This window comes from Danio rerio, chromosome 20, assembly GCF_052040795.2.
Source record: "Danio rerio strain M-AB ecotype USA chromosome 20, GRCz13ab, whole genome shotgun sequence".
NCBI classification, from domain to species: Eukaryota; Metazoa; Chordata; class Actinopteri; order Cypriniformes; family Danionidae; genus Danio; species Danio rerio.
Window position 1 is genome coordinate 4,477,501 of NC_141040.1, and position 22,500 is coordinate 4,500,000.

At 36.8% G+C, this 22,500-nt stretch overlaps 1 protein-coding gene and 1 long non-coding RNA gene across 8 annotated transcripts in view; one reads left to right on the forward strand and one right to left on the reverse strand.

Annotated features, from left to right (window-relative positions):
• The window catches only part of tiam2b (TIAM Rac1 associated GEF 2b), a 79,805-nt gene extending 60,736 nt beyond the window's left edge, over nucleotides 1–19,069 (forward strand). For both annotated transcript variants that reach the window (XM_087297927.1, XM_087297926.1), the window contains exons 14-25: nucleotides 811–884; nucleotides 6,175–6,363; nucleotides 6,830–6,898; nucleotides 6,985–7,110; nucleotides 9,567–9,675; nucleotides 9,779–9,958; nucleotides 11,614–11,732; nucleotides 11,816–11,924; nucleotides 12,016–12,071; nucleotides 15,007–15,094; nucleotides 15,357–15,444; nucleotides 16,414–19,069. In XM_087297927.1, coding sequence (XP_087154053.1) covers nucleotides 811–884; nucleotides 6,175–6,363; nucleotides 6,830–6,898; nucleotides 6,985–7,110; nucleotides 9,567–9,675; nucleotides 9,779–9,958; nucleotides 11,614–11,732; nucleotides 11,816–11,924; nucleotides 12,016–12,071; nucleotides 15,007–15,094; nucleotides 15,357–15,444; nucleotides 16,414–16,924 — 1,718 coding nt within the window. In that variant the 3' untranslated portion in view covers nucleotides 16,925–19,069. The remainder of the gene's footprint in view (nucleotides 1–810; nucleotides 885–6,174; nucleotides 6,364–6,829; nucleotides 6,899–6,984; nucleotides 7,111–9,566; nucleotides 9,676–9,778; nucleotides 9,959–11,613; nucleotides 11,733–11,815; nucleotides 11,925–12,015; nucleotides 12,072–15,006; nucleotides 15,095–15,356; nucleotides 15,445–16,413) is intronic.
• The window catches only part of LOC137488609 (uncharacterized), a 57,034-nt gene that overhangs the window by 6,518 nt on the left and 28,016 nt on the right, over nucleotides 1–22,500 (reverse strand). For 4 of the 6 annotated variants that reach the window (XR_015518096.1, XR_015518098.1, XR_015518099.1 and 1 more), the window contains 4 exons: nucleotides 9,544–9,665; nucleotides 6,949–7,146; nucleotides 6,168–6,333; nucleotides 770–867 (listed from right to left, as the gene is read on the reverse strand). This is a non-coding gene — a long non-coding RNA (uncharacterized LOC137488609). The remainder of the gene's footprint in view (nucleotides 1–769; nucleotides 868–6,167; nucleotides 6,334–6,948; nucleotides 7,147–9,543; nucleotides 9,666–22,500) is intronic. The other 2 variants (XR_015518097.1, XR_015518100.1) reach the window with 1 other exon arrangement.

Sequence of the window (22,500 nt, forward strand, 5' to 3'; positions counted from 1 at the left end):
CATTTGAGAATGTGCAGTAGTGAAGAGACAAACCGTGGGTAGTCTGTTTAGTCTTATTCAGACTGAAAACAATGAAATGAGCCCTGCTGTTTTTATGATGAGAACCTAACGATGGACGACTTGTTTCACAGCATGATGCTGTCAGAACGCCCAGACAGAGAATGTTATACCACAAGACCATTCGCAGACGTCAGGAATATTAGGATGGTGTTTCTAACTGTAAACCTACTACATGTTAGGTTACACCAGTTAGTGTAAAGCCAAGCATTTTAGAGGTAAAAAGATCTGGGCTCATATTCACAAAATATTTAATCTTACCAACAAATAACAGCAAGTTTTTAGCTGAGAGTTGTCTTTTAGTGTTTTCTCACTTTTAGCTTAGCTTAGCATACATCATTGAATCAGATTAGACCATTAGCATCTTAAAAAATGCATGATAATTTTCCTTTTGCTATTTCTGAGGTCTATATGGCTAGGAACTACTCTCCCATTCTGGTGTAATAATCAAAGACTTCTGCTGCCATACCTTGCATAATATTAGTATAAAAAGTATAAACAACAAACGGCTAAATGGATTTTAAAATGGCAAAACTCCACTATTTATCTAGGGCTGTTATAAAAAAAAGCCTATTATTATTTTTTTAGTGTAATGTTCCTTTAAATTGGCGTGTAGCCTCGATGTTTTGTGAATTCAGACCCAGATCAATAGTGGTTAATAAAGGTCAATGCTCAGAGTCGATGCGTGTGTTTATTCCACTGCATGTCTTACTTTAGTTAATAGTCCACCTTTCAACATCTTCTCTCTCTCAGATCAGTGTCAGGAGCAGGAATTTGGCGAGGGCTCAGGAGTGTCTGCTCTGGAGGAGGCTGAGCGGGACAGAAAGGTAAGAGGACAAAAATTTAGGAGGTGTGAGCTGCATGTGTTGAAAACAGACTGTGATCAAGATGTGTTTAATGAATTTTACAGCTCTCACTGCACAATTGGTGTCGCAAACAATAATATTTGACTGTGTTGTCAGGTTTAAAATGTCCATCGTAGTATTGTTTTGCCAATATTTATTTGTCTCGTATCTAAAGATTTGCATATTTTAAATATTCATTGAAATCTTACTTGCTTCAAGTATTCAGTTTCTGCATAAATCCTTTAGATTTGGTTCGTTTTGTTTAAGATTTGATGAGATTTTTAAAATTTAAGAATTTTTAATGAATGTTTTTATACAGCAAACATTAAATTGATCTAAAGTGACTGCAAAAAAAAGGTTTAATATGTTAGTAAAGACTTCTGTTTCAAAATAAGTGCTGATTTCTGTCCACTGGAGAATCCTGAAACGAAATAGATGTTCCAATAAAATAAAGCAGCACAGCATTTTTCAATACTGATATTAATATTTATATTAGAATTATTTCTGACAGATCATGTCACGAAAGACACGATAATTCATTAATTGCCCTTTCTTAAAGAACGATTTTTAATGTTTTTATTTTATTTTTTTTATTTTTCCAAATCTTTCAAAAAGCAAATTAAAAACTAAATAATAATAAAAAAATATATATAAATATCTTACTGACCCCAAACTTTTAAACAGTAGTTGTGTTGCCACAGAAGTGAAATATGATTAAACATATTTACAAATATATGTGGTTATATGTCGATGGCTGTGAACATTTACTGCTTATCCTAAAACCGTTTCATAACTGTAGCAAGAGGTGATTCAGTCATAAGGTAAAACAGCTGTCATAACATTATTTATCAATATGTGGACCTTTCAGGACTCTCAAAAGCTATAGAAATTAAAAATGTAAAACAGAAAATATGTTAGGGCCATTGTTATCCCTCAAAATGGTCTATAATAAGATTTGTAAATATTATTACAGTGTACTTATTCATACTTGCATGTATTTTTTTTCAATCTACAAATCTAATTCATACATTAGATTTTATCATGTTTTCTACGTTATTCCTAAAAATACAAAATTGTGGCTCCTAAATTGTTGAACTCTTTACCGTCTGATCAGGGGCGTAGCACCAAATTCTGGGCCCTGTACCCTCTCAATGTCAGTGGGCCCCCTACACATTTTTTTTAATTATTTGAATATAAAATGCACAAATAGTGTTTTAATCTATAATCAAATCAGATTATAATAATGACTGGTTCTTTCATTCACCACCAAATTGATGCATTTGGCCTACTTGTGCTCAAATACCTTTAAACAGTAGGCTACATCGGGTTTGTGTCCTATCATTTTGACCCATGATACTGATGCAAGTTTTGATTTAAAAACATTTATTTTTGAACAGGAGAACACGAGACAACTGTATCAATATATTTTGAAATAAATAATGACATTGACATCAATTGGAGGGGCCAATTAATTTGAAGTAGGCTACAAAAAAAAAAAATTATAAAAAATTGGTGGGATTTCAAAGGGCCCTCTCCCTAGACGGGGCCCTGGGTAGTCAGGTCCACTTTTCCCCCCACTACCACGCCCATGCGTCTGATATTCGAAATGCAGAATCCCAGAGTATTTTTAAATCATCTTATAAAACGTATTATTTTAGGGTCGCTTTTATTTGATTTTTAGATCTTTTATTTTATGTTTTTACCTATTTTTATTGTTACTTTTTTTGCATTAATCATTGTATGTATATTTTACTACTGCACAATTTATATGTCTGTGAAGTGCCTTGAAATGCTACTTTTAAAGGCGTTGTTATCAATATTGTATGATATGAAACATGATATGTACATTATCAGCAAGCCCTATTTAGAAATATTATTTTCAACAGGAAAGATTGCTACCATTTTAATACTTGCTCAGAAATTACCCTGTCATTCAAACGCCCCCAGAATACAGAATGATGTGTTATTACACTGTTATCTTGGTGGTTAAATGGTTTTGTTCTGCCTGTTGGATGCACAGGGCCAGTTCACCTTGTGTGATTGTGTTCTAGTGGTCTATAATTACCATGGGCCTCCAAATGATCTTACTTGATTGGGCATTGTGTGTCAAAACAGAGCATGCATTCACAAACACACTCATCTATGGCCTTAAAACACTCTCAGCCACACTTCATTATGATTGAGTTTTGAAAAGAGTGAACATTTCATGCGTTTTTATCATGTTTTTATCCTTTCTATGATGAGAGCAGCTCTGCAGAGCAGCCCAGAGGGATTTATCAGTTTGTCAGCACTTTATTACCCTCTGACAGCACAGATTACGATGACAAATGGCCTGAATTTCCAGCGCTGATGCTGGTTTTTATGTACCGTGGTGAAGGTGCACCACATGTGCTCTAGAGATAAAGCCTTCAGGACGGCGTTTGCATTTCTGAGAGAACATTTCTCAGCTTCGGGCACTGCTGGAGCCGGTTTCTAATGCTTTTGCTTGTTTTATCCAGCAGTGCAGGGCTGTGTTGATGAAGAAGCAGGTCATTGATAGAGAATTGAACAAATACATGTAGGTGAGGGGATCGTTCATGAAGGATTTCAGTAATGCAGGCAGTGTTTTAAGGAAGAGTTCAACCTAAGATTGCTTCAGCTCCAAAACAAATACATGCATTTCTTTCTTAGTAGAGGTTTGCCTTGTTTCTAGCCCAGATATCTAAAGATTTTTTGAGACAAGCAAACCTTATTGTCTCGTTTTCAGGAATAATATGTTGGGGTAAGCAAAATAATCTAGTTTTGCATTGAAATAAGATTATTTTGTCTATTTTAAGAAAAAATCTACTTATTTCTGACATTATTTCTGAAAACAAGACAATATTTTTTGCTCATCTAGAAAATACTTTTAAGATTTTTTAAAAATTTTTAGTATTTGGACAAGAAATTAGACAAAAACTTTTGCATGCAGTGTAATACTTTAATGTGAGGTTGTTACGTACATCCCGTGCATTTATTATAAACATTACAATACATTATGCATAATTAATAACAACCCTAATAATAAATAAAATAACAACCCTAAATCTAACCCACATTTTAACCCCAACCATATAGTAAGTACTTGTAATTCATTAACATAACTCAGTAGTTAAATGAATAGTGACACTGTAACATTAAAATAAAGTGTAAATGGATATATTAAAGGATTGTTTACTTGGATATGAACACATGCTGTTAATTGACCCATACTCAGAAAATAATGTATTTTTAGTTGCTGAAATTGATCAATTCAAGATCTTTCTGCATTTTGAGTTAAATAACATCACAGGCCAAACAAATTCCTACCTGTGACTCCAAAGTGCACGCTCAGTCTGGAATCTGCAGCCTGTATGAACTAATTGAGGTCTATTTTATTTTACAGTCTTTTATGGTTTCAATATTAGTTTAACTACTTAGCATTATGAACGTATTACTTTCTGTATAAACAGAATATGAGGTTAGTTGCATGTAATTATGCAAATTTAATAGTAATTTCCTAGTAGTAAGTACATGGAACATGTGTAACGACACCTTAAAATGAAATGTTAGCAAAAATTGTAGAACAGCATCAGGGGTTTGTCTATGACAGGTAATCAGAGACAAATACGATCAATGATAATAAATAGGCAGCATTAATGTATTTTAAAATTATTATTATTTTTTATTATTATTATTTTTTTTAAAGCTATAGCCATTGACATCCATAGTAGAAACAAACATAAAATACTTTGGAATTAAATGGCTGTTGCTAAAAAAAAAAAAAAAAAGTAGTTATCCTAGTTGGATAAACGATCCCTTTAAAAAGTTGGATGTTGAACATTTAATATGTTCAAAGATAGTCAAAAAATACTATGGAAATTATTGGCAGATTTTTCCAACATGCTTAACAGAAGAAAGACATTAAAAAAAGGATTCCAACCATTTAAGTTTGAGTAAATTGTGAGGGATTTTTCATTTGGGGTGATTTCTTTAATACATCATGTTTGGTGATAAAATATACTGTAGTCAGGGTGGGGCACATAATGTAAATAATAATAAAATAAAAGATTAATGTGATGAGTGACTGAGCTGGATTGTTATTTAGTGCTTAAATGATGTTTTAGTTGGAGCAAACCTGCTCTTGCCACTCTGCTTTTATCGACACCAGAGTGCTGCAGGAATGAGTCCTGTAAAATCTGGAAATGAGTAAGCATTATCACATGTCTGCTTACATAGTCTTGAGGGTTTTCAGTTAAATAGGATATTTAATAGGCTTATATAAGGTCTGTGGTTAACACAAGTTCAATATATATATTGCATTTATTTCATAGTACTCCATGACAAAAATGCCTTTAATGGCCACTTTATTAGGTACACCCTACAAGAATTGCATTGAACTAGCTTTTGCCTTCGGAAATGCCTTAATTTCTTGTATTTTATCTGTTTTATTCTTATTTTTATAATTTTATTATTTGTTTTCATTTTCTTACACTTGTCTCTTTTATTCTTGTTTATGTAAAGCACTTTGAATTGCCACGGTGTATGAAATGTGCTATATAAATAAACTTGCCTTGCCTAAAATAGAAAAAGGTCCAACACACAAGATCTAAATTTCCTATATCGGCACATTCCAATTGGAGACCATGAGCAGGCCTCTTGAGTATAATAAACTCATCATAATGTTTAAGAAACCAGTGAGAGATTATTTGAGCTGTTTGACCACATAAAGCATGTTTTTTTTTACTCCATAATTGAAACTGTCTTCATTTACTCACTCACCCTCCACGTATTCCATGCTAGTTTGAGTTTCTTTCCTATGTTGAACACAAAAGAAGATGTTTTGAAGAATGTTGGAAACTTTTGACCTCTATAGTGGTCAATGCTGGTGTTCAACATGGTTCAAAATATATTTGTGCTCAGCAGAAGAAACAAACACACCAGTTTAGGAGTCACTGGTGAAGTGTGTGAGTGAATATTCATTTTTGCGTGAACTATCCTTTCAAGTTAGCCTTTCTAACAGCTTAAACCATTCTAACATCCAATAAACATTACCACAGTGCTTTTCCAATGCATTCAGTATCATAATGCCAAACAGTAAAAATAATCCTCTCAATATTTACACAAAGTTTTGTTAGTCACAGAGCTTATTTCATACAATAATCTAGATTCTGGCAACAAATTGGTCCTGGGCTACAAATATGCCATCAGGGAGGCACTAGTAGAAAAACAGAGAATTGAAGGAATGTTCCATTTGCTGTCCTTTACCTTGTAGAACCCAGAGACGGTGTGTAAGCTCTACCAGACGTTGACTGAAGGACCTGTTCTCATGGTAGAGGGCCACAAGAACCCTTACTCTGCTGAAAATACTCGTGCCAGGCCCTCTCCGCGTCACATGTCTGTCACAGAGCGCCTGCGCATGGTCATTCAAGAGCTGGTGGACACGGAGAAATCTTACGTCAAGGTATATGGCGGTGGCATTTTAAATATTACTGATATTATTTGACATGTAAGACATCAATCAATGCATAGTGTTTCTGATATTAAATGAACACTCCAATTTGTTTAGAGGTTGAGTTTCATCATTTTTTAATTAATTTAGCCGATCTTTGAATCTGGCTGGAACAGTTTTAGCTTAGCTTAGCATAGATTATTGAATGGGATTAGACCGTTAGCATCTCGCTCAAAAATAATAAGAGTTTCAATAATTTTCTTATTTAAAGCTTGACTCTTGTGTTGTTGCATCGCGTATTTATACTGGTGAAAAAATTAAAAGTGGCTCAAAGGTAGATCATCGCAACCCTTTGGTCATTTTTGAGCGAGATGCTAATGTTCTAACCCGATTCAATGATCTAATGCGAAATGAGGCTAATTTACAAAACAGTGATGTATTCCTTTTACACAAATTATACCATTCTTGTTTTGTTTAGGACCTCGGATCTCTGTTTGAGATCTATCTGAAGCCTTTACAAAGAGAAACATTCCTTAGTCATGATGAGGTATGTTTTGGTGTGTAAACTGATGAGGTCACGTTCATTTTTTTGCACACCATGTTGGTAATTGCAGTTTTCCCCTTGTCCTGTAGATGGAGTCACTGTTCGGCAGCCTGCCTGAGATGCTGGACTTCCAGAGGGTTTTTCTGCAGACCCTAGAGGACAGGACAACTTCCTCACCAGACTACCATGCGCTAGACTGTCCAGAGAAACTCAAGGTGAAAATTGATGCTGGAAGTCTGATGCACAAAAGTCTGGAATATAAGTATTTTGTTAGCATTTTTATGGGCCATTTCAAATTATGGGTAAGGGTCGAGTTAAACCAGTGTTGTTAACGTTAACTAAAAGCATCTCGCTAACTGAAAAGAAACAATTGGCCTTTTTCATGGATGGTTTTTCACTACCTCTTTGAAAACTGCTAAAGTTTACAGCAGATGTTTACAGTCTTGTGGACTGACATTCTATCGCTCCACACTATAAAACTTGTAAGAAAAAAAGATGACGAAGAAAATCTCAATGAAGATGTTTATTCAGCATAGCAGTCTCAAAATACATGGCAAAACCTTGGGTTCACCAGAGTCAGAATGAACCCTGAACATTCCTAAACTCAACCCTTTATACTGTTTTTGATGTTGCCTTTAGATGTTAATGAAGGGCCTACTCACACTATGCCATTTGTACCATGCCCAGGCCCGTTTCCCGGATTGTTTAAGAAGTGTGAGTGCGCTGAATAGGGCTCAAGCACGGTTCACTTGGCTGGCCCTGGCCCGATTGGAAGAGGTGTGCCTGAGCGCGGATCACTTGGGCTTTGGCGCGGTACGCTTGTGTGTGAGTGCAAAACGCATCAAAGCCCGAAACTGAAAGCGATACGTGACTTTTAAGGGGTTGTTTCATATGGATTTATTAATCATTCTTACTGTTCAGTGAACGCAAACTGCCGTAGTTTATTAAAGACGCAAACTCCTCACAGCATGACAGCTGTGCGCCTTCAGCAGACCTCCTCATTCCTGCAGCACGAGAGCTTTATGATTGTTTTTGAGCGCCAAAAGTGGCGGATCTGTCTGGTGAAATATCTGACTGCGTGTCACCGCATCCCTAAGGACTGTTTGGCGAAATATTTGACTGCATAAAAAAACGACTGAAAGGATATAACTAGAGAAATCTCCACTGATACTGGGTGAGAGCGTATGGCAAGCCGTTTTAGCATTTAAACCTTGTTCTGACTGTCCATAAATTTATTTAGAGATATCTCTAATTATATTTTGACTAGTCATAATTATAATTCGACTTGTCAGATTGGAGATATCTGCAAATATATTATGACTGACTAGTCATATTCCACCATTGACTTCCATTGAAAATTATTTGCAGATATCTCTAAATGAGTTTTAACTAGTCACAATTGTAATTAGATATATCTCCAAATGAATTTTGACTTGTCAAAAATCCAATTCAAGATATCTACAACTGTAATTTGACTATTAGTAAATTAATTAGAGATATCTTCAAATATATTTGTAAATATCTCTAAATATGACGAATTAAAGACATCTCCAAATGTATTATGACTAGTAAAAACTCAGTTAGAGATATCTCTAATTACAATTGTTACTAGTCAAAATTCATTTAGAGATATCTCTAATTACAATTGTTACCATGTGGTCGAGATGTAGTCACCTCAAACACTGCAGAGACAAGACCCAGTTGACTTCTCTTTTCTCTCATAAGTCAGCCCTTTTGGGAAATGAGCATCAATTCAGCATTTAGAGTGGAAGTTGGGTGGAGGCAGACTCATTTCGTACAAACTTAATAAAGAATATAAGTTTTTCCACAAAAATGACATTTTTAATTGTAAAGGTGGGAGACGATCCATACGTTAGCATGGTTTAGGAAAGGCTATTTACATTTGTGCCAGATGTACCTTTATCATAGTGTAGGCTCTAAGTTTTAAACCATTAAGAGATATAAGGGTGTTAACGTATATAATAATAAATGTTTAAACATGTATAATATGTAAATGTATAGTAAATGTGCAATGTAATAAGTATTTGATAAAAGGCTACCTGGACATTTACTATTTCTGTATGTACATGGATGAATATCTTAAGGAAGGGCTATGGGCTTCATTTGCTGTAAATGTTGGCACAGTTTTCAAAGAGGTAGTGAAAACTAGTGTGTCTGACTCCATTGTTCCAGCCGGAAGTATCGATACGCAACTATCACTCTAGCGGATGTGCGTTAGACCGTCCGTGAAAAAGGCTTTTTAGAAATATAAATTAAACAAACAAAACTTGTTTTTAATTGACTTAAATTTCAGCTATTAATAAAATAAAAAAGGATTTTTTAATATTGACCCTTTATTAGACAAAGAACCATATACAATACCTTCATTGATTATGATTACTATATTTGTAATATAAGTTTCAAAAACAGTAACATTTCAGGGTTTTTCCAATGACTGTCCTATAAATTAGGGTTAAAACCCTCTGAAATATTTACATATTAAAACAAAGCTCATTATAAAACTGAAAACAATTCTAAAACTATAGAAATAACAGTAAAACAAGTCAAATATTAAAATTTACAGTGGTTTAGATGCGTTTTTGAGTCTTAATTCGATGTAAACTTAATAGATGATGTGTTTTGCATACTCATCTTTCAATCTCTCTTCCAGAAACTTCTCTTCTCCTTGGGTGGATCCTTCTTATACTATGCAGATCACTTCAAACTTTACAGCGGCTTCTGCGCCAATCACATTAAGGTGCAGAAAGTTCTGGAAAGAGGTAAAACATGAGCCTCAACTGACATGTGTATCATGATATATTATCAACTGACATCTCAAGAATAAATGTGATGTACATGGTTTATTTCATTCTCGCATTGCAGCTAAAACAGACCGTGCATTCAAGGAGTTCCTGGAAGCGAGGAATCCCACAAAACAGCACTCGTCCACGCTGGAGTCGTACCTCATTAAACCTGTGCAGAGAGTCCTGAAGTATCCACTGCTGCTGAGGGAACTGGTGTCTCTCACTGACCCAGAGAGCGACCAGCACAACCACCTCACAGGTGACCCAAATTTCACATCCTTATACTACGTTTTAAAAGTATGTAGTTTTGGCTGTGTAACAGAAGAGTTTGCAAACCTACCCAGTCAGTAAAGGACAACAGACACACACATTTCCTTGAGACAAACACACACCCGTCATCATTTATGCCGTTTGGGGAAAAAAATGGAAGTTTTAGTCTGCTTGTGGTATCAAATACCTTTAAAACAACCCTCTCCTATCAGTCCTTAATTCATACTCTCATTCAGTACAGGGCTGGAAATTGCGATCATTTTATGCGCCCGAATTTTGTCTATGCAAGCTCAAAATATATTCGGGAGCATTTGTGCAAGTGCATAAAATTGTTGTGTGACCAGTTTTTACAGCAAAATTTTCACCACATGCGCGGATTCGGGAGACATTCACGCAGAATGCATCTCTGCACTTTAAAACGCAGCGCTCAGGAATGGTTTAAAACAGTTGTCATGTCAACTTGCAGTAAACAAAGCCAAGTCTGTAATGCTTGCCCCGCCTTCACGCTCTTCTTATTGGCCCACCACTGCTCTAGCACTGAACATCAGCTGTCAATCACTCAGTCAATGCCTTCTGGCTTGGGATGACAGGGAGAGCTGCTACCGCGAAAAATGGTAAAGCGCTAAAGATGAGAATGAAGATAACACTGACAGATTTTGTTTTAGAAACCATGGCATCTTAAGTTACAAATAATGACACATCTTACTAGTGATCATGTGCTGAATGTTAATCCACCATCTACACTTTTTCGAAGAGTGGATAAAAGACTTCCGTTGGCTTCAAGTCTGCTATGAAAAGTCTGTGGGATGGAATTTTCGAGCACGCAAGGTTCTGTTTAATCCTTCATTTAATCGCCAGATGCCGTCCGCTGTGCAAGTGGCAGCTATATGTAAAACTTAACAACACGTACACCATCGCAAACGGGCTTACACTGAGTAAACTAATATCACTACTCATAAAAAGGCCGCTAATGCTATTAACATGATGTATGGATATAATAAGGCACAGTATATGTCAAAAACATCAATGCAATATCAGACAGCACCCGTGAGCACAGCACAGTTATATTGTTAACAGATTCATTCATGTCAAGCAGTGCGTGCAGGGCCAATAAGCGGTCCGTGTATGCTTTGGTTCTGTTATAAAAATGTATTTTCTTGTGATAACGGGATTTCGTTGATATATTTTCCTCACACTTGCATATATATTTTTTGCTTGTTAGTTTAATTACTGTTGATTTCAAATGCAATAAATATGTTTGTATAGAACTTGTAGTAACGGTGCTTATAATTAGTGGGTGCGACTAAATTTTTAAAGTTAGGAGCACCGGTGATACCTAGCAAAAAGGTTAATTTCGAGCCCTGCAGTAGCTCAGAGTTTGTCCAGTCAGAGTTTATAGCAAAATATTTAGCGCGCATTTGCATGTCCGTCATGGCATAATTCATTAAAACAGAAGTAAAAACTATTTTCCATTCATATATTTCATCATTGAGGGTTACAAAAAAATATTGGGTTCATCTTATTCTCATGAACTCAATCTCCTATCTCGTCTTGTCTAGTGGAGTAAGCGTCTCATCACACCCCTATTAAGTATTGAGAAATGGCATTAACTTTCTATTTTTATGAACTTCACGTCTGGTACAGAAGCATTAAAGGCGATGGAGAAAGTGGCCAGTCACATCAACGAGATGCAGAAGATCTACGAGGACTACGGCACAGTGTTTGACCAGCTCGTGGCAGAGCAGAGCGGCCCGGAGAAGGAGGTGCGCACAATTCCACAATTACTTAAATGGTGTTTTCTGCTCTTATAATCTTGAATATTAAGCCAGTGTGTTGTGCGTCTCAGGTCACGGAGATCTCCATGAGTGAGTTCATCATTCACAGCACAGCGCTCTGGCAAAACCCCCTGCCCTCTTTGGGCCGCATGAGGAAAGACCCTGAACTCACTCTTTTCCGTAAGTCAGATCAGATTGAATAAGCTTATATACACGCATATTTTACTGTACAATGTGTGCGGTATCTAAGTCAGTGCTCTTATTCCTCCAGTCTTCAAGAAAGCGCTCATTTTGGTGTATCGGGAAAGCAAGCTAAAGAAAAGAATGGTGAGTTCTGGAATGAAGATATGGTGTATTTTTTAGCTCAGTTTATTGAGTGTTCGTTTTGATTTAGTTCATTTTTTAATGTGTAAATAATAGAGGTGTAACAAATCGCAGTTCGGAACACACATGGCCCATGGATTAATACATGTTTTTTTACTGGTTAATTAATCCTACATTTGTAACGATCGCATAGAGATCGCCTCTCGCGTCATTTAAATCACATGTATGATAGCATTTAAGGCTTTCCTGTAAAATATAATGATGACAGAGGAAGTTGTGGTGGGTTATTCAGGATGTGAAGGTTTTTTTAAGTTATTAAAGGTGTTTTCTGTCACGACTTGTTCAGCCTGCATTAATGCATTCATTGAAAGATCGGGATCTCAACACCCACGCAACAAATTATAAATTATGGTGATTTGCACGTTTATTGATCCTTCCAATTGCTGTATTCAAATCTGTTTAAAAAAAAACGCAAAAATCAGGAAAGAGATTTAGTTTTTAGTATTTTGAGTTGATTATGTAGTTACAAACAGTCAAATAACACGGAAGTACTGGGATAACAGGTTATAATTTAGATAAAACCACTGATGTTGTTTACTCAAATGAAACTTGTAGGCAGCAGTTATATCGTTTAACCAAAGGGTGGCGACAACCAGCCATCAAAAATAAGCCACTGAATAGGTCTTTAAAAATGACACATCTAGCAATAAAACATGAAGTTTTATGAGTGAATAACTGGATTTTATTGAAAATGGGACTATAATTTGTACAGCCCATATTGATTTTTAATGTTAGATTTCTACATTTAGTGTATCAGCAACAATAGTAGTAACAATTCTGAATAACCCACAATTTATTTTTATTCAGCTGATAATTTCTTCATTTTATTTGAAATAAAATTACAGCTTCTAAGTTCTGTTTGTTAAAAGTTTCTCGCAGTACTGATCTGTAAATCTATAATGTGATCTGAACCGTGAAATTTGTGATCTGTTACACCACTAGAAAATAGCAATTCACGTGTATAAATAGCTTCCATCACCCTTTTAAAATATCTCACGAGAAACGGGTGATCGAAATGCCAAATATTCAAATTAGCATCTCTTAATTCACAAAAAAGTTTTAAATGCTCACTTGAGGTGGTTTTGAACTTGTGGGAAAAAAGGTTAATGTCAAAAAAAGGGAGACGGAAACACATTTGCTGAATAAACGTGCATTGAAGTAGCGAACACTACACTCACATGATTCCATTATGCTTGCTTACTGCTGGTTGCTAGGTTACCAATACTACAGTAAGCCACTCTAACAAGTTGATAAATGCACCTAATTCACCTTTGGCATTTTGTCTTTTCAAATAAGTTTTATGTCGGGATAAAAACCTGGCTAATATTTAGAGAAGGAAATCCTCGTTTATAAGCATTTCATGAAAAGATATTACATTGCTGACGATATGTGCAGCACTAAATATACAAAAAAAATGCTTGTGAAATATACATTAGTAGGTGATGTTTTTGAGGTATTTATGCTCACCAACACTCAATGTGTTATATATAATGATATAAAAGCAATTAAAATTGTGAAGTAATTTCCTTAGTTCCTTTAGTTCTGGTCGCTATATATGGTAACACTTTTCTTGAAGGGGTGTTCTTAAGACTGTCATGAAACCTTTATGACGACACGTCGTGACTGTGAATGAGATTTTAGGCAATATTGACAACAGTTATTAAGTGTGATTTGCTCAGTTACGTTATTTTTAATGCAAAGATGACATTGATTGTTATGCCAACTTGGCATATAATGATTATAAAGGTTTTAACACCCTTTCAAGTAAAGTGTTATGCTGTGTTCCCACCAGATGCGTCATTTGCGAATAAATTATGATATTCGCGCATAAATAGATGCTTGATCATCTTGAGTTTACTCACGTCATTCGTGCGCCAAATTCACTTCACAATAGATTCAGATTTACATCATGGGCAGGGCTTCTGTCTGCCCAATGACTCTAGCTTTGTTGCTAAATGGCTAACATGGGTTTTATCGAGAGATTAGCTGTGCTTTATGTGCTTTAGGAAGGCTGAAAACCAGCGTAGATTCGTTCGGCGCAGTGTCTGAGTCCACTAAATCCTTTCAAAGGTACATTAAAATTTTCCAGAAATTTTACCGTCATAATCAATTCAATTCAATTCAATTCAGCTTTATTTGTATAGCGCTTTTACAATGTAGATTGTGTCAAAGCAGCTTCACATAAATGGTCATAGTAACTGGAACAGTGTAGTTCAGTTTTTAGTGTTTTAAGTTCAGTTCAGTTTAGCTCAGTTCAGTGTGATTTAATCATTACTGAGAGTTCAAACACTGAAGAGCAAATTCATCGATGCGTAGCTCTACCAATCCTGAACCATGCGAGGCAGTGGCGACAGCGGAGAGGGAAAAAAAACTTCACCTGATGGGAGTGAAGAAAAAAAACCTTGAGAGAACCAGACTCAGTTGGGCACGACCATTTTAATTTCTCCGCTGGCCAATCATGCCCCGACAAAGGCGTGATTGGCCCCGACAAGAGCAATCACGCCCCGACAAGAGCAAGCTCCTGATTGGTTAACATGGCGCGAATGTCCGCTAAAGTTCAGACTTTCAATTTGAGCAATTCACACGTCAAACTTGCAAAATGTTCAATTTACACTACTACATTTGCGCGAGTAGCACTGCAAGATATCTATTCGCATCTTTGCAATGACTTAACGTAAATCAGTCATGCTTTATCCGTACCATTACCCAATATATTTAAAGTCCAATTTATCTGTACTTGTCACTTTATTTTAGTCACATGATCTTTTAATTCATGCTTGGCCATAAAAAATGTTTTATATTCATTTGTTTTTTAAAGGAAAAAATAAGTTTGAACGTGACTGCTAATATTGTCATTTGTATGTTTTTTTTATAATAGACTTCTCGACTCGGGGATCTGGATCCTTTTAAATTCCGCTGGCTCATTCCTGTATCATCCCTTCAGGTCCGACCTGGAACTTCAGCAGGTGTGTTTATCTGAGAGATATCTCTACCAAGCATGAGTTTGACATGCAATAAACACAGGCTTTCTGTGCACTGTAGCTTCGAGAACAATATGGAGTTTAAGTGAAGAATTTCAAGGACCACTTGATCGCATCATTCAGCGCTCATAATTTAAAATCCGCCCATCATAAAAGCTTCAAGCCCATTTGAAAATAAACTGTATGTTGACAAAATGTAAAACCCAGATCATATTTTGCTTAAACTCCTTGTTCTTAAATTCTTTAGGGTCAGAAAACCCCTGTGTCTGGGAGGTTGTTCACACCAAGTCTGAAGTAGAGGGACGACCGGAGATGTTCTTTCAACTCTGCAGCAGGTAAACGGGCAAAACGTTTAATTGAAAATTAATAAATAAAAATAAAATCTTGTAAGTAAAATACACATGCTGCATTTTGACTGCTAAATACTTTGGTTGTTATAAATGTCACTCTTTTTTGTCTGTTATGGAGTCAAATTATGCAATTTTGTCTCGCTAACTATTATCAAATAAGAGGCTACCAGAGTGGCATGTTTTATATTAGCCTGTGATTGTGTTGTTGACCAATAGGAGCACAGATAGTTTTAGTTTTTCACAATTCACTCCTTCTAATTCACTCCTAACAATTCATATTATCATGAAGTCAACCTCATTATTTCCACATCTAAATTTTAAAGAGCAAGAAAGTCGCGCTTTCCAAAGTTTTTTGATTCTCGCGTAAACAACAATAGAGGACAGGTATGGAATGAAATCACTGTCAGAAACATTTTGTGCTTAAATAAAATTCATCAGTCATATACAAACAGACAAAGAAAATGTCATACGTGTCTGTTCTAAATCGCAGATTTTGGAATTGCACCCTTCTAAAGTTCCGAGTACATTCCATTTTCCTTTACGTTTATATTATTACAGATGCGTGAATTTTATTTACGCATGAAATATTTTTGACAGTGATTTTATTCCATAGCATGCAGCAAATTTTGTTCTTGCTTCTTGGTAATTGTATTATAACGTTGTTCTGTTTTGGTTGTGTTTATAAAAAAATGGCACATCCTATGTCAACAATTGATCCTTGCAAGTAAAAAAAAAAAATTGTGTTATTGTGTTGGTAATCTTCAATCAAAATAGAACTATTCGCTTTCGCTCTGGAACCCCAGTCTATCTCTGATGATGTCAGTTTGACCGTTTGGCTGAAGGCTGCTTGGCCACGCCTCCTCCAATCGTTAGTTTGCAGCAAGTGAAAGATGGTCAATATTCAGTTTGCTCACTCAGATTATAAACGTAGTGTCGTCTTGTTTTTGTGCGCAGTAATCTGGAGAACAAGGCCAGTGCGGTGCGGGCCATCCGCAATCTGCTGAGAGAGAACGCCAAGAGAATCGCTCCAGTTGAACGGCGGTTGCGAGACTTCAACTCTAACTTCACCTTCCCCAGAAGAAGCCACCCGGGAGCACTCAGATCACACTCCTGGCAGAGGCCACCAGACAGCCCAAAACTCCCAGAGGGATACGCTTATTCTGAACCTCCCATCCCCAACCACTCGCTCAGGGCTTCTAGAGAGCAGTCCCACAACGCGAGCAAGAGATCCACACTGTGCTCTCTGACCAGCGCACTGGAAGCTCAACTCCAGAGATTGAACTTTGTAGATGAAGCTCAGGGAATGAGCAAGAGCAGTCAGCAGCTGGATGACTCTTCAGGCCTGCACCTCAACTCTCTGCTGGTCAGGGACTATAGTGTGCAGAGCCTGGGTTCAGTGGTCGGCGAGGACTGCTTTTACGACACGCTCATGGGCATCCAAAAAGCTGCCATCCCCACTTTGTAGAGGAAGCTACTGCTTTAAACATTTAAATGCACTAAAATACGATTACTGTGCCTTATGCAGAACGTTTTTATCAGTTGCAAAATCAAGTGAGCTGCCTACCTAGATGCCATTTCAAAGCACACTTTACTGCCTCTTTGGGTTATACTTTGCTTTGGTTGAATTCTAAGAACCATGATTTCTTAATAATAATTAGCCAAGATGGTAAAATTGGAGAAACAATATGACTAAGTCTAAATATTATACTTATATAATATATATAAAGGATATATTTATATACAAGTTATATATATAAGTTCACTTTTAAAATGTTTTATATAATTAGTAACACATTTTTTTACTTTTTTTTTTTAAGACATCAAGGCTGCATATGTTTGATAAAAAAAAAAATTGTATGACACACACTGTTGTTACAAACTTTTAAAATGGTTAAATACAACCAATACCCCATTATGACAAATGTGATGCTCAATCGGGTTGAGATCTGGGCTCTGGCTGGGACATTTTGTTTTATTTCTATAATGGCAACGCTGAATTTTTTCCCGGTCTTCACATGATCCTTCAAATATCATTGTAATATTCTGATAATGGATAAATAAAAATATATATTTAAATATATTTAAAGTGAAAAATATAAAATTATATTTATTGATATCCACATTTATTTTAGGTTTAAGAATTTTTACCGTTGATTAATTGTTTTGCTATATATTTTTGATCATCAGGCTTGGTGATCAAACATTAAAATTGGCGAAGACTGTTATTTCGATTACTTTTACCATGTATTGTAATTATAAAAGTGGGTTTTAGATAAGAAATCATGTAATTTAAAAATATTTATATATAGATTCTACCTTAGAATACTTTAGAATACCACACTCTTCAATTTTACCATGCAGAAATGGAGTAAACTACACTATTACAACATAATAATGAGAATATTAATAATATTGAATCAATGCTAATGGTAATATTTATGGCAAAGTCATTCATAAATTTTCCTTCAACTTATCCAGCATATGTTTTACTGGTAAACAGCCATTCACACACACTCATACACTACAGCCAAATTTACCCAATTCCCCTATAGCGCATGTCTTTGGACTGTGAGGAAAAACAGAGCAACATGCAAACTCCACACAGAAATGCCAACTGACTCAGCCGGGACTTGAAACTGCGACCTTCATACTTTGAGGCGACAGTGCTAACCACTGAGCCACCATGTCGCCTATCATTCATTTATTCATTTTCTTGTCGGCGTAGTCCCTTTATTATCGCCACAGCTGAATGAACCTCCAACTGATCCAGCACGTTTTTACGCAGTGGATGCCCTTCCAGCCGCAACCCAACATCCACTCAATTCACCTGTACCGCATGTCTTTGGACTTGTGGGGGAAACCGGAGCACTCGGAGGAAACCCACGCGAACGCAGGGAGAACATGCCAACTCCACACAGAAACGCGAACTGACCCAGCTGAGGCTCGAACCAGCGACCTTTTTGCTGCGAGGCGACAGCACTATGGCAAATTCATTGAATAAAAATTCTACACTTTTATTGGGTAAACCGAGAATGATCCCTAAAAGAATTTGACTCGTTAAATCATTTGACTGATATTCAATACTTTTTAAAACCATAATTAATCTCCGGTCAGTAGTTAGTGTTAAATGTATTACAGTGTTCATCTGGGTAGTCACATCACTAGAGTTTGGAGCAGAGCCTCTGTATAGTTTGATGATCCTGCCTTCAAATCCGAGCGTATCCAGATCATTGCTTATAAGAGCGGACACGTGTGTTATTAATACACCAGCGAAGACTGTTTTACTGTATGTGAATACTGTCGCTTTACATTTGTACTGCTTGTTTGACAAAGACTTTTCTCAGAGCTGATTTCACAAGTCTGAATACAAATTATTTTGTCTAAATTATGCCTGTATATGTTTCTTACTGATGTTTAATGTATTCAATAGGCAAGTCTTACATCCTGAAGTTTAAAGCTTAAGGAAATTTGTGGTTGAGATATTAATGTTGATATGCCCTGTTGTCAATTTTAAATATTGTAATTTATTTGTAAAAATACGACTTAACTAAAAAAACGTTGTTGGAAATGTTTTTGTTTGAATATTTAATAAATATTGCACATAAACGTTTCAGCTTTTGGTCTCCTATACATAAAATGTCATTCAGTAACCGCAAACTTCAACCGTTTAAATTTCAGTAACCAAAAATCTTGTTGGGTGTATTTAGAAAGCGAATGACACATTAAACGAGTCGCATACAAAGTAACCTTTTATTATCACTTCTGTGCAACATATGCACAGGCATTAAGACCTTTTAGTGTGCTTTCACACCTGTGAATCGATTCAGTTGTTCCGAAACAGAGATTACAATTGTTACATTGTTGCTCTTTGCTCTTGGAGCGGTTCGCTTTCACACTGCAAAGTTTCTAATTGGACTAAAAGAGCTAAAACAAGTCACGTGCGAGTAAACTCTCCTCACATTGGTCAGAGTGTCGGGGTTTATTTTGCAGCGTCCCACTAAGCTGTCAGGAGAGGTGGTGGTTTGGTGGTGATTGACAGGGTGCGTGCGCGCGACGTGTCTGAGGAGAGACGCGGTGGGGAGGGGTGAGAAGGGTGCGCGACGATGCCTATTTGAGGACCGGGAGGGAGACGCAAGATTACCGGGAGATCATCACTTGTTTGCGGGCATCTGGAGACTCGCGAAACTTCCCGCCATACTCATAATTCTCTCTTCATATAGCCGTAAGCCTATTACATATCCATAAAACACTGTGATATAACCGCGCTCGGATCGGATCGCTTTCTCACTGTAATCGAACCTCTCCAGGGTTCGTTTCAATCGAGCCGAGACCACCTCACTCAGGCGGTCTCGGAGCGATTACTTTAGCGCGGAACAGAGCGTGATTGCCCTGTTCACATATGCCAAACGAACCGCGCTAACTGGGAAAACGAGACACGTTCCGAAACAAAAGTGTAAGTGTGAAAGCACCCTTAGTTTAGTATGCAAATATAGAGCTTTAAAAAAATGATAGCAATATTCTAGATAAACAACCATCAGCAGATAAGAGGAGTGCAGCTCTGTCGATTCATTCTTTCTATCTGAATGGCTCCCAACCTTGTCTTTAAAAAATTCTAAGAAAAAAAAAGAAAACTGAGTCATAATTACAGGCAATTTTCTCTAGTGCTCTTTGTTCGGGAGTTTTAGGGTTCGTGTTAATTATGTACGTGGGCTTTGATGACATGTTTCTTTGTCTTTTGGATTGAAAGGAGCGGTGGGGGTGTTACGTACCACAGAATCCAACTTGATTTGCATTTTCAGAAGCCGTGCCGGAGCTTGGAAGGCAGCAAAGGAACACTGGTGAAGTTTTACACAAGCTTACATTGTAGTACTTTGGGTTTGTGTACATGAAACGCAGAAGCTGTGATGCAGCACGGTTATTTCTGTTAGTAGAGCATGTTTATGGCGATTGACGGAAACAAAGTGGCTGAAAGTCATTTAAAATTGCCAATTTGCAGTGCAACGAGTGAGTTATTTTTAACTTTATACTCATTAGCAGTGGTTAAAAGCTTAATTCTTCAACATAGTGATAGTTAGAAAGCAACCTTTCAATGCTTAAGCAAACTCTAGCTATAACTATACTCCCTGTAAAGGCAAAATGTTGGCTATAGACCGTTCAACACCTACAGGAAAGAAAAGTCCAATCATGAGACAAAGAAATGCAAAAAAGCCAGCGGCATATCAGTGTGCAAACAGAAAAGTTTGACCAAGTTAGAGGATGGGACGGTTTTAAACTTCCAGAAAAGTTATTCATTAAATGACGTCTACATTTAAGCTTGAAATGTTCATGTAAAGACAGAAGACATTTATGGATTTGATCCTGAATGGGGAACATTTAATCAGTGTAATTCTGAGTTATTTTAGCATCTCCGAGTAACTATTTTTATGCGCATTGTGGATATGGGCATAAAAAAACCGCTTGATGAGAATCAAAAAAACATGTGCGGAGTAGGATAAACTTTTTATTCGATAAGAAAAGATGCGCATAAACTGCGATGAAAACACATTTACCCCACAAATTCCAGTATGCACATTAAAAAGCCATGTGATTTTGTTATAAGAGATCATGTGATGATAAAAATGTGTATGAATCCAGCAGGCTGAGCACATTATAAAACATCTGAAACTTTGTTTTGGTCATTCTAAAACGCCTGAACAGATTCAGTATTAACGTTATTATATTATTAATAACATATAATATAGCATCTGTGCTCTGTGTCTCACGCCTTTAAACACCACCAAGCAGGGCCGGAGTGGGACTCCTTTCCAGCCCTGGAGTTTCAAGCTTCAGACCGGCCCACCTCAGTTCACGACTGACTATATTAAAATAAGGTCATTTCCAATTCAGTTTCTAACGACACTATCACGTCTTTTTTTGAGAAAACAGCTGCTTTAGAACTTCAAATGTTTAACAACCCTAACAGTATTATATGTCTTAACAATAAAAAATAAATAAATAAATAAATACTCAGACGAGGATTAAACCCGGGTCGGCGGCGTCTTTAACTAATGTGCTAACCACTGGACCACAACAATTGTACATTGAATGTGTCTCATCATCAATTATATCATCATTAACCTGCAGGCAGCAGCATGCTCACGAGGTTACGAGAAAATAGATAAAAAGAGCTGAGCTGCGGTAAAATAATGAATAAGAAGACTGTGGTCGAGTAAATAAATTAATTAATTTAAAAAAGTGTGACTGCTGAGAGCTAGAGATTCTGGAGCTAGGGACACCGGCCCTCGCGGCCAAAAAAAACGGACCGGCCCACCGGGAATTCTCCCGGTCCTTCCGATTAGCCAATCCGGGCCTGCCACCAAGCGTTCACTGCATGTTAACACACTGTCTTCGAGGCGCAAGTCATTTATTAAATAAGGAAAAGATTGACGCAGCTTTTCCTACAGCAGCAAATTCCATTTTTACAGTTGAAATTTGGTGCCAGTTAATCTGGAAGTGATGATTTAGTTTGCTTACACTACTTAGATGGAAACGCTGCAGTCAAATTAGAGTTTGTGCATGCGAAATTCTGTCGTGCGGCGCTGTGAAAAGGGGCGGGATTAAACAAGGTTATTAGGTATTTTTTAAAAGCGAGCGATTGCTCCATGTTTTTAATTTCTGTCCAGTGAGGTCATGTTTTGATCATCGATTGGTCTCACGTAGTCAAGTGATGCAATTTCGCAGGTCAGAGTTCACCAAGCTTGAACTTTGCACCGCAGCAACCTGCGAAACTTGACGCATGACCATGCGTTTCCGGTCCGACGCATTCGAGTGCGAATGAATGGAAGTCTATGGGAGGAAAAGCCCAGTGTGACCACAGCTTTATTCGCACATCCTTTATGCAATGTTTCAGGGCTCTCTCCCGGGACAGCATGCCAAATACGCTCTATAATCAATCATCAGCTAAGGGCGAGCTCTTGAAATAGCAGTGCAAATTAATTTGACTTAATAATATTAAAAATAAAAACTGTTTTGTGTTAATGTGAAATGTTTCTGTCCTATATT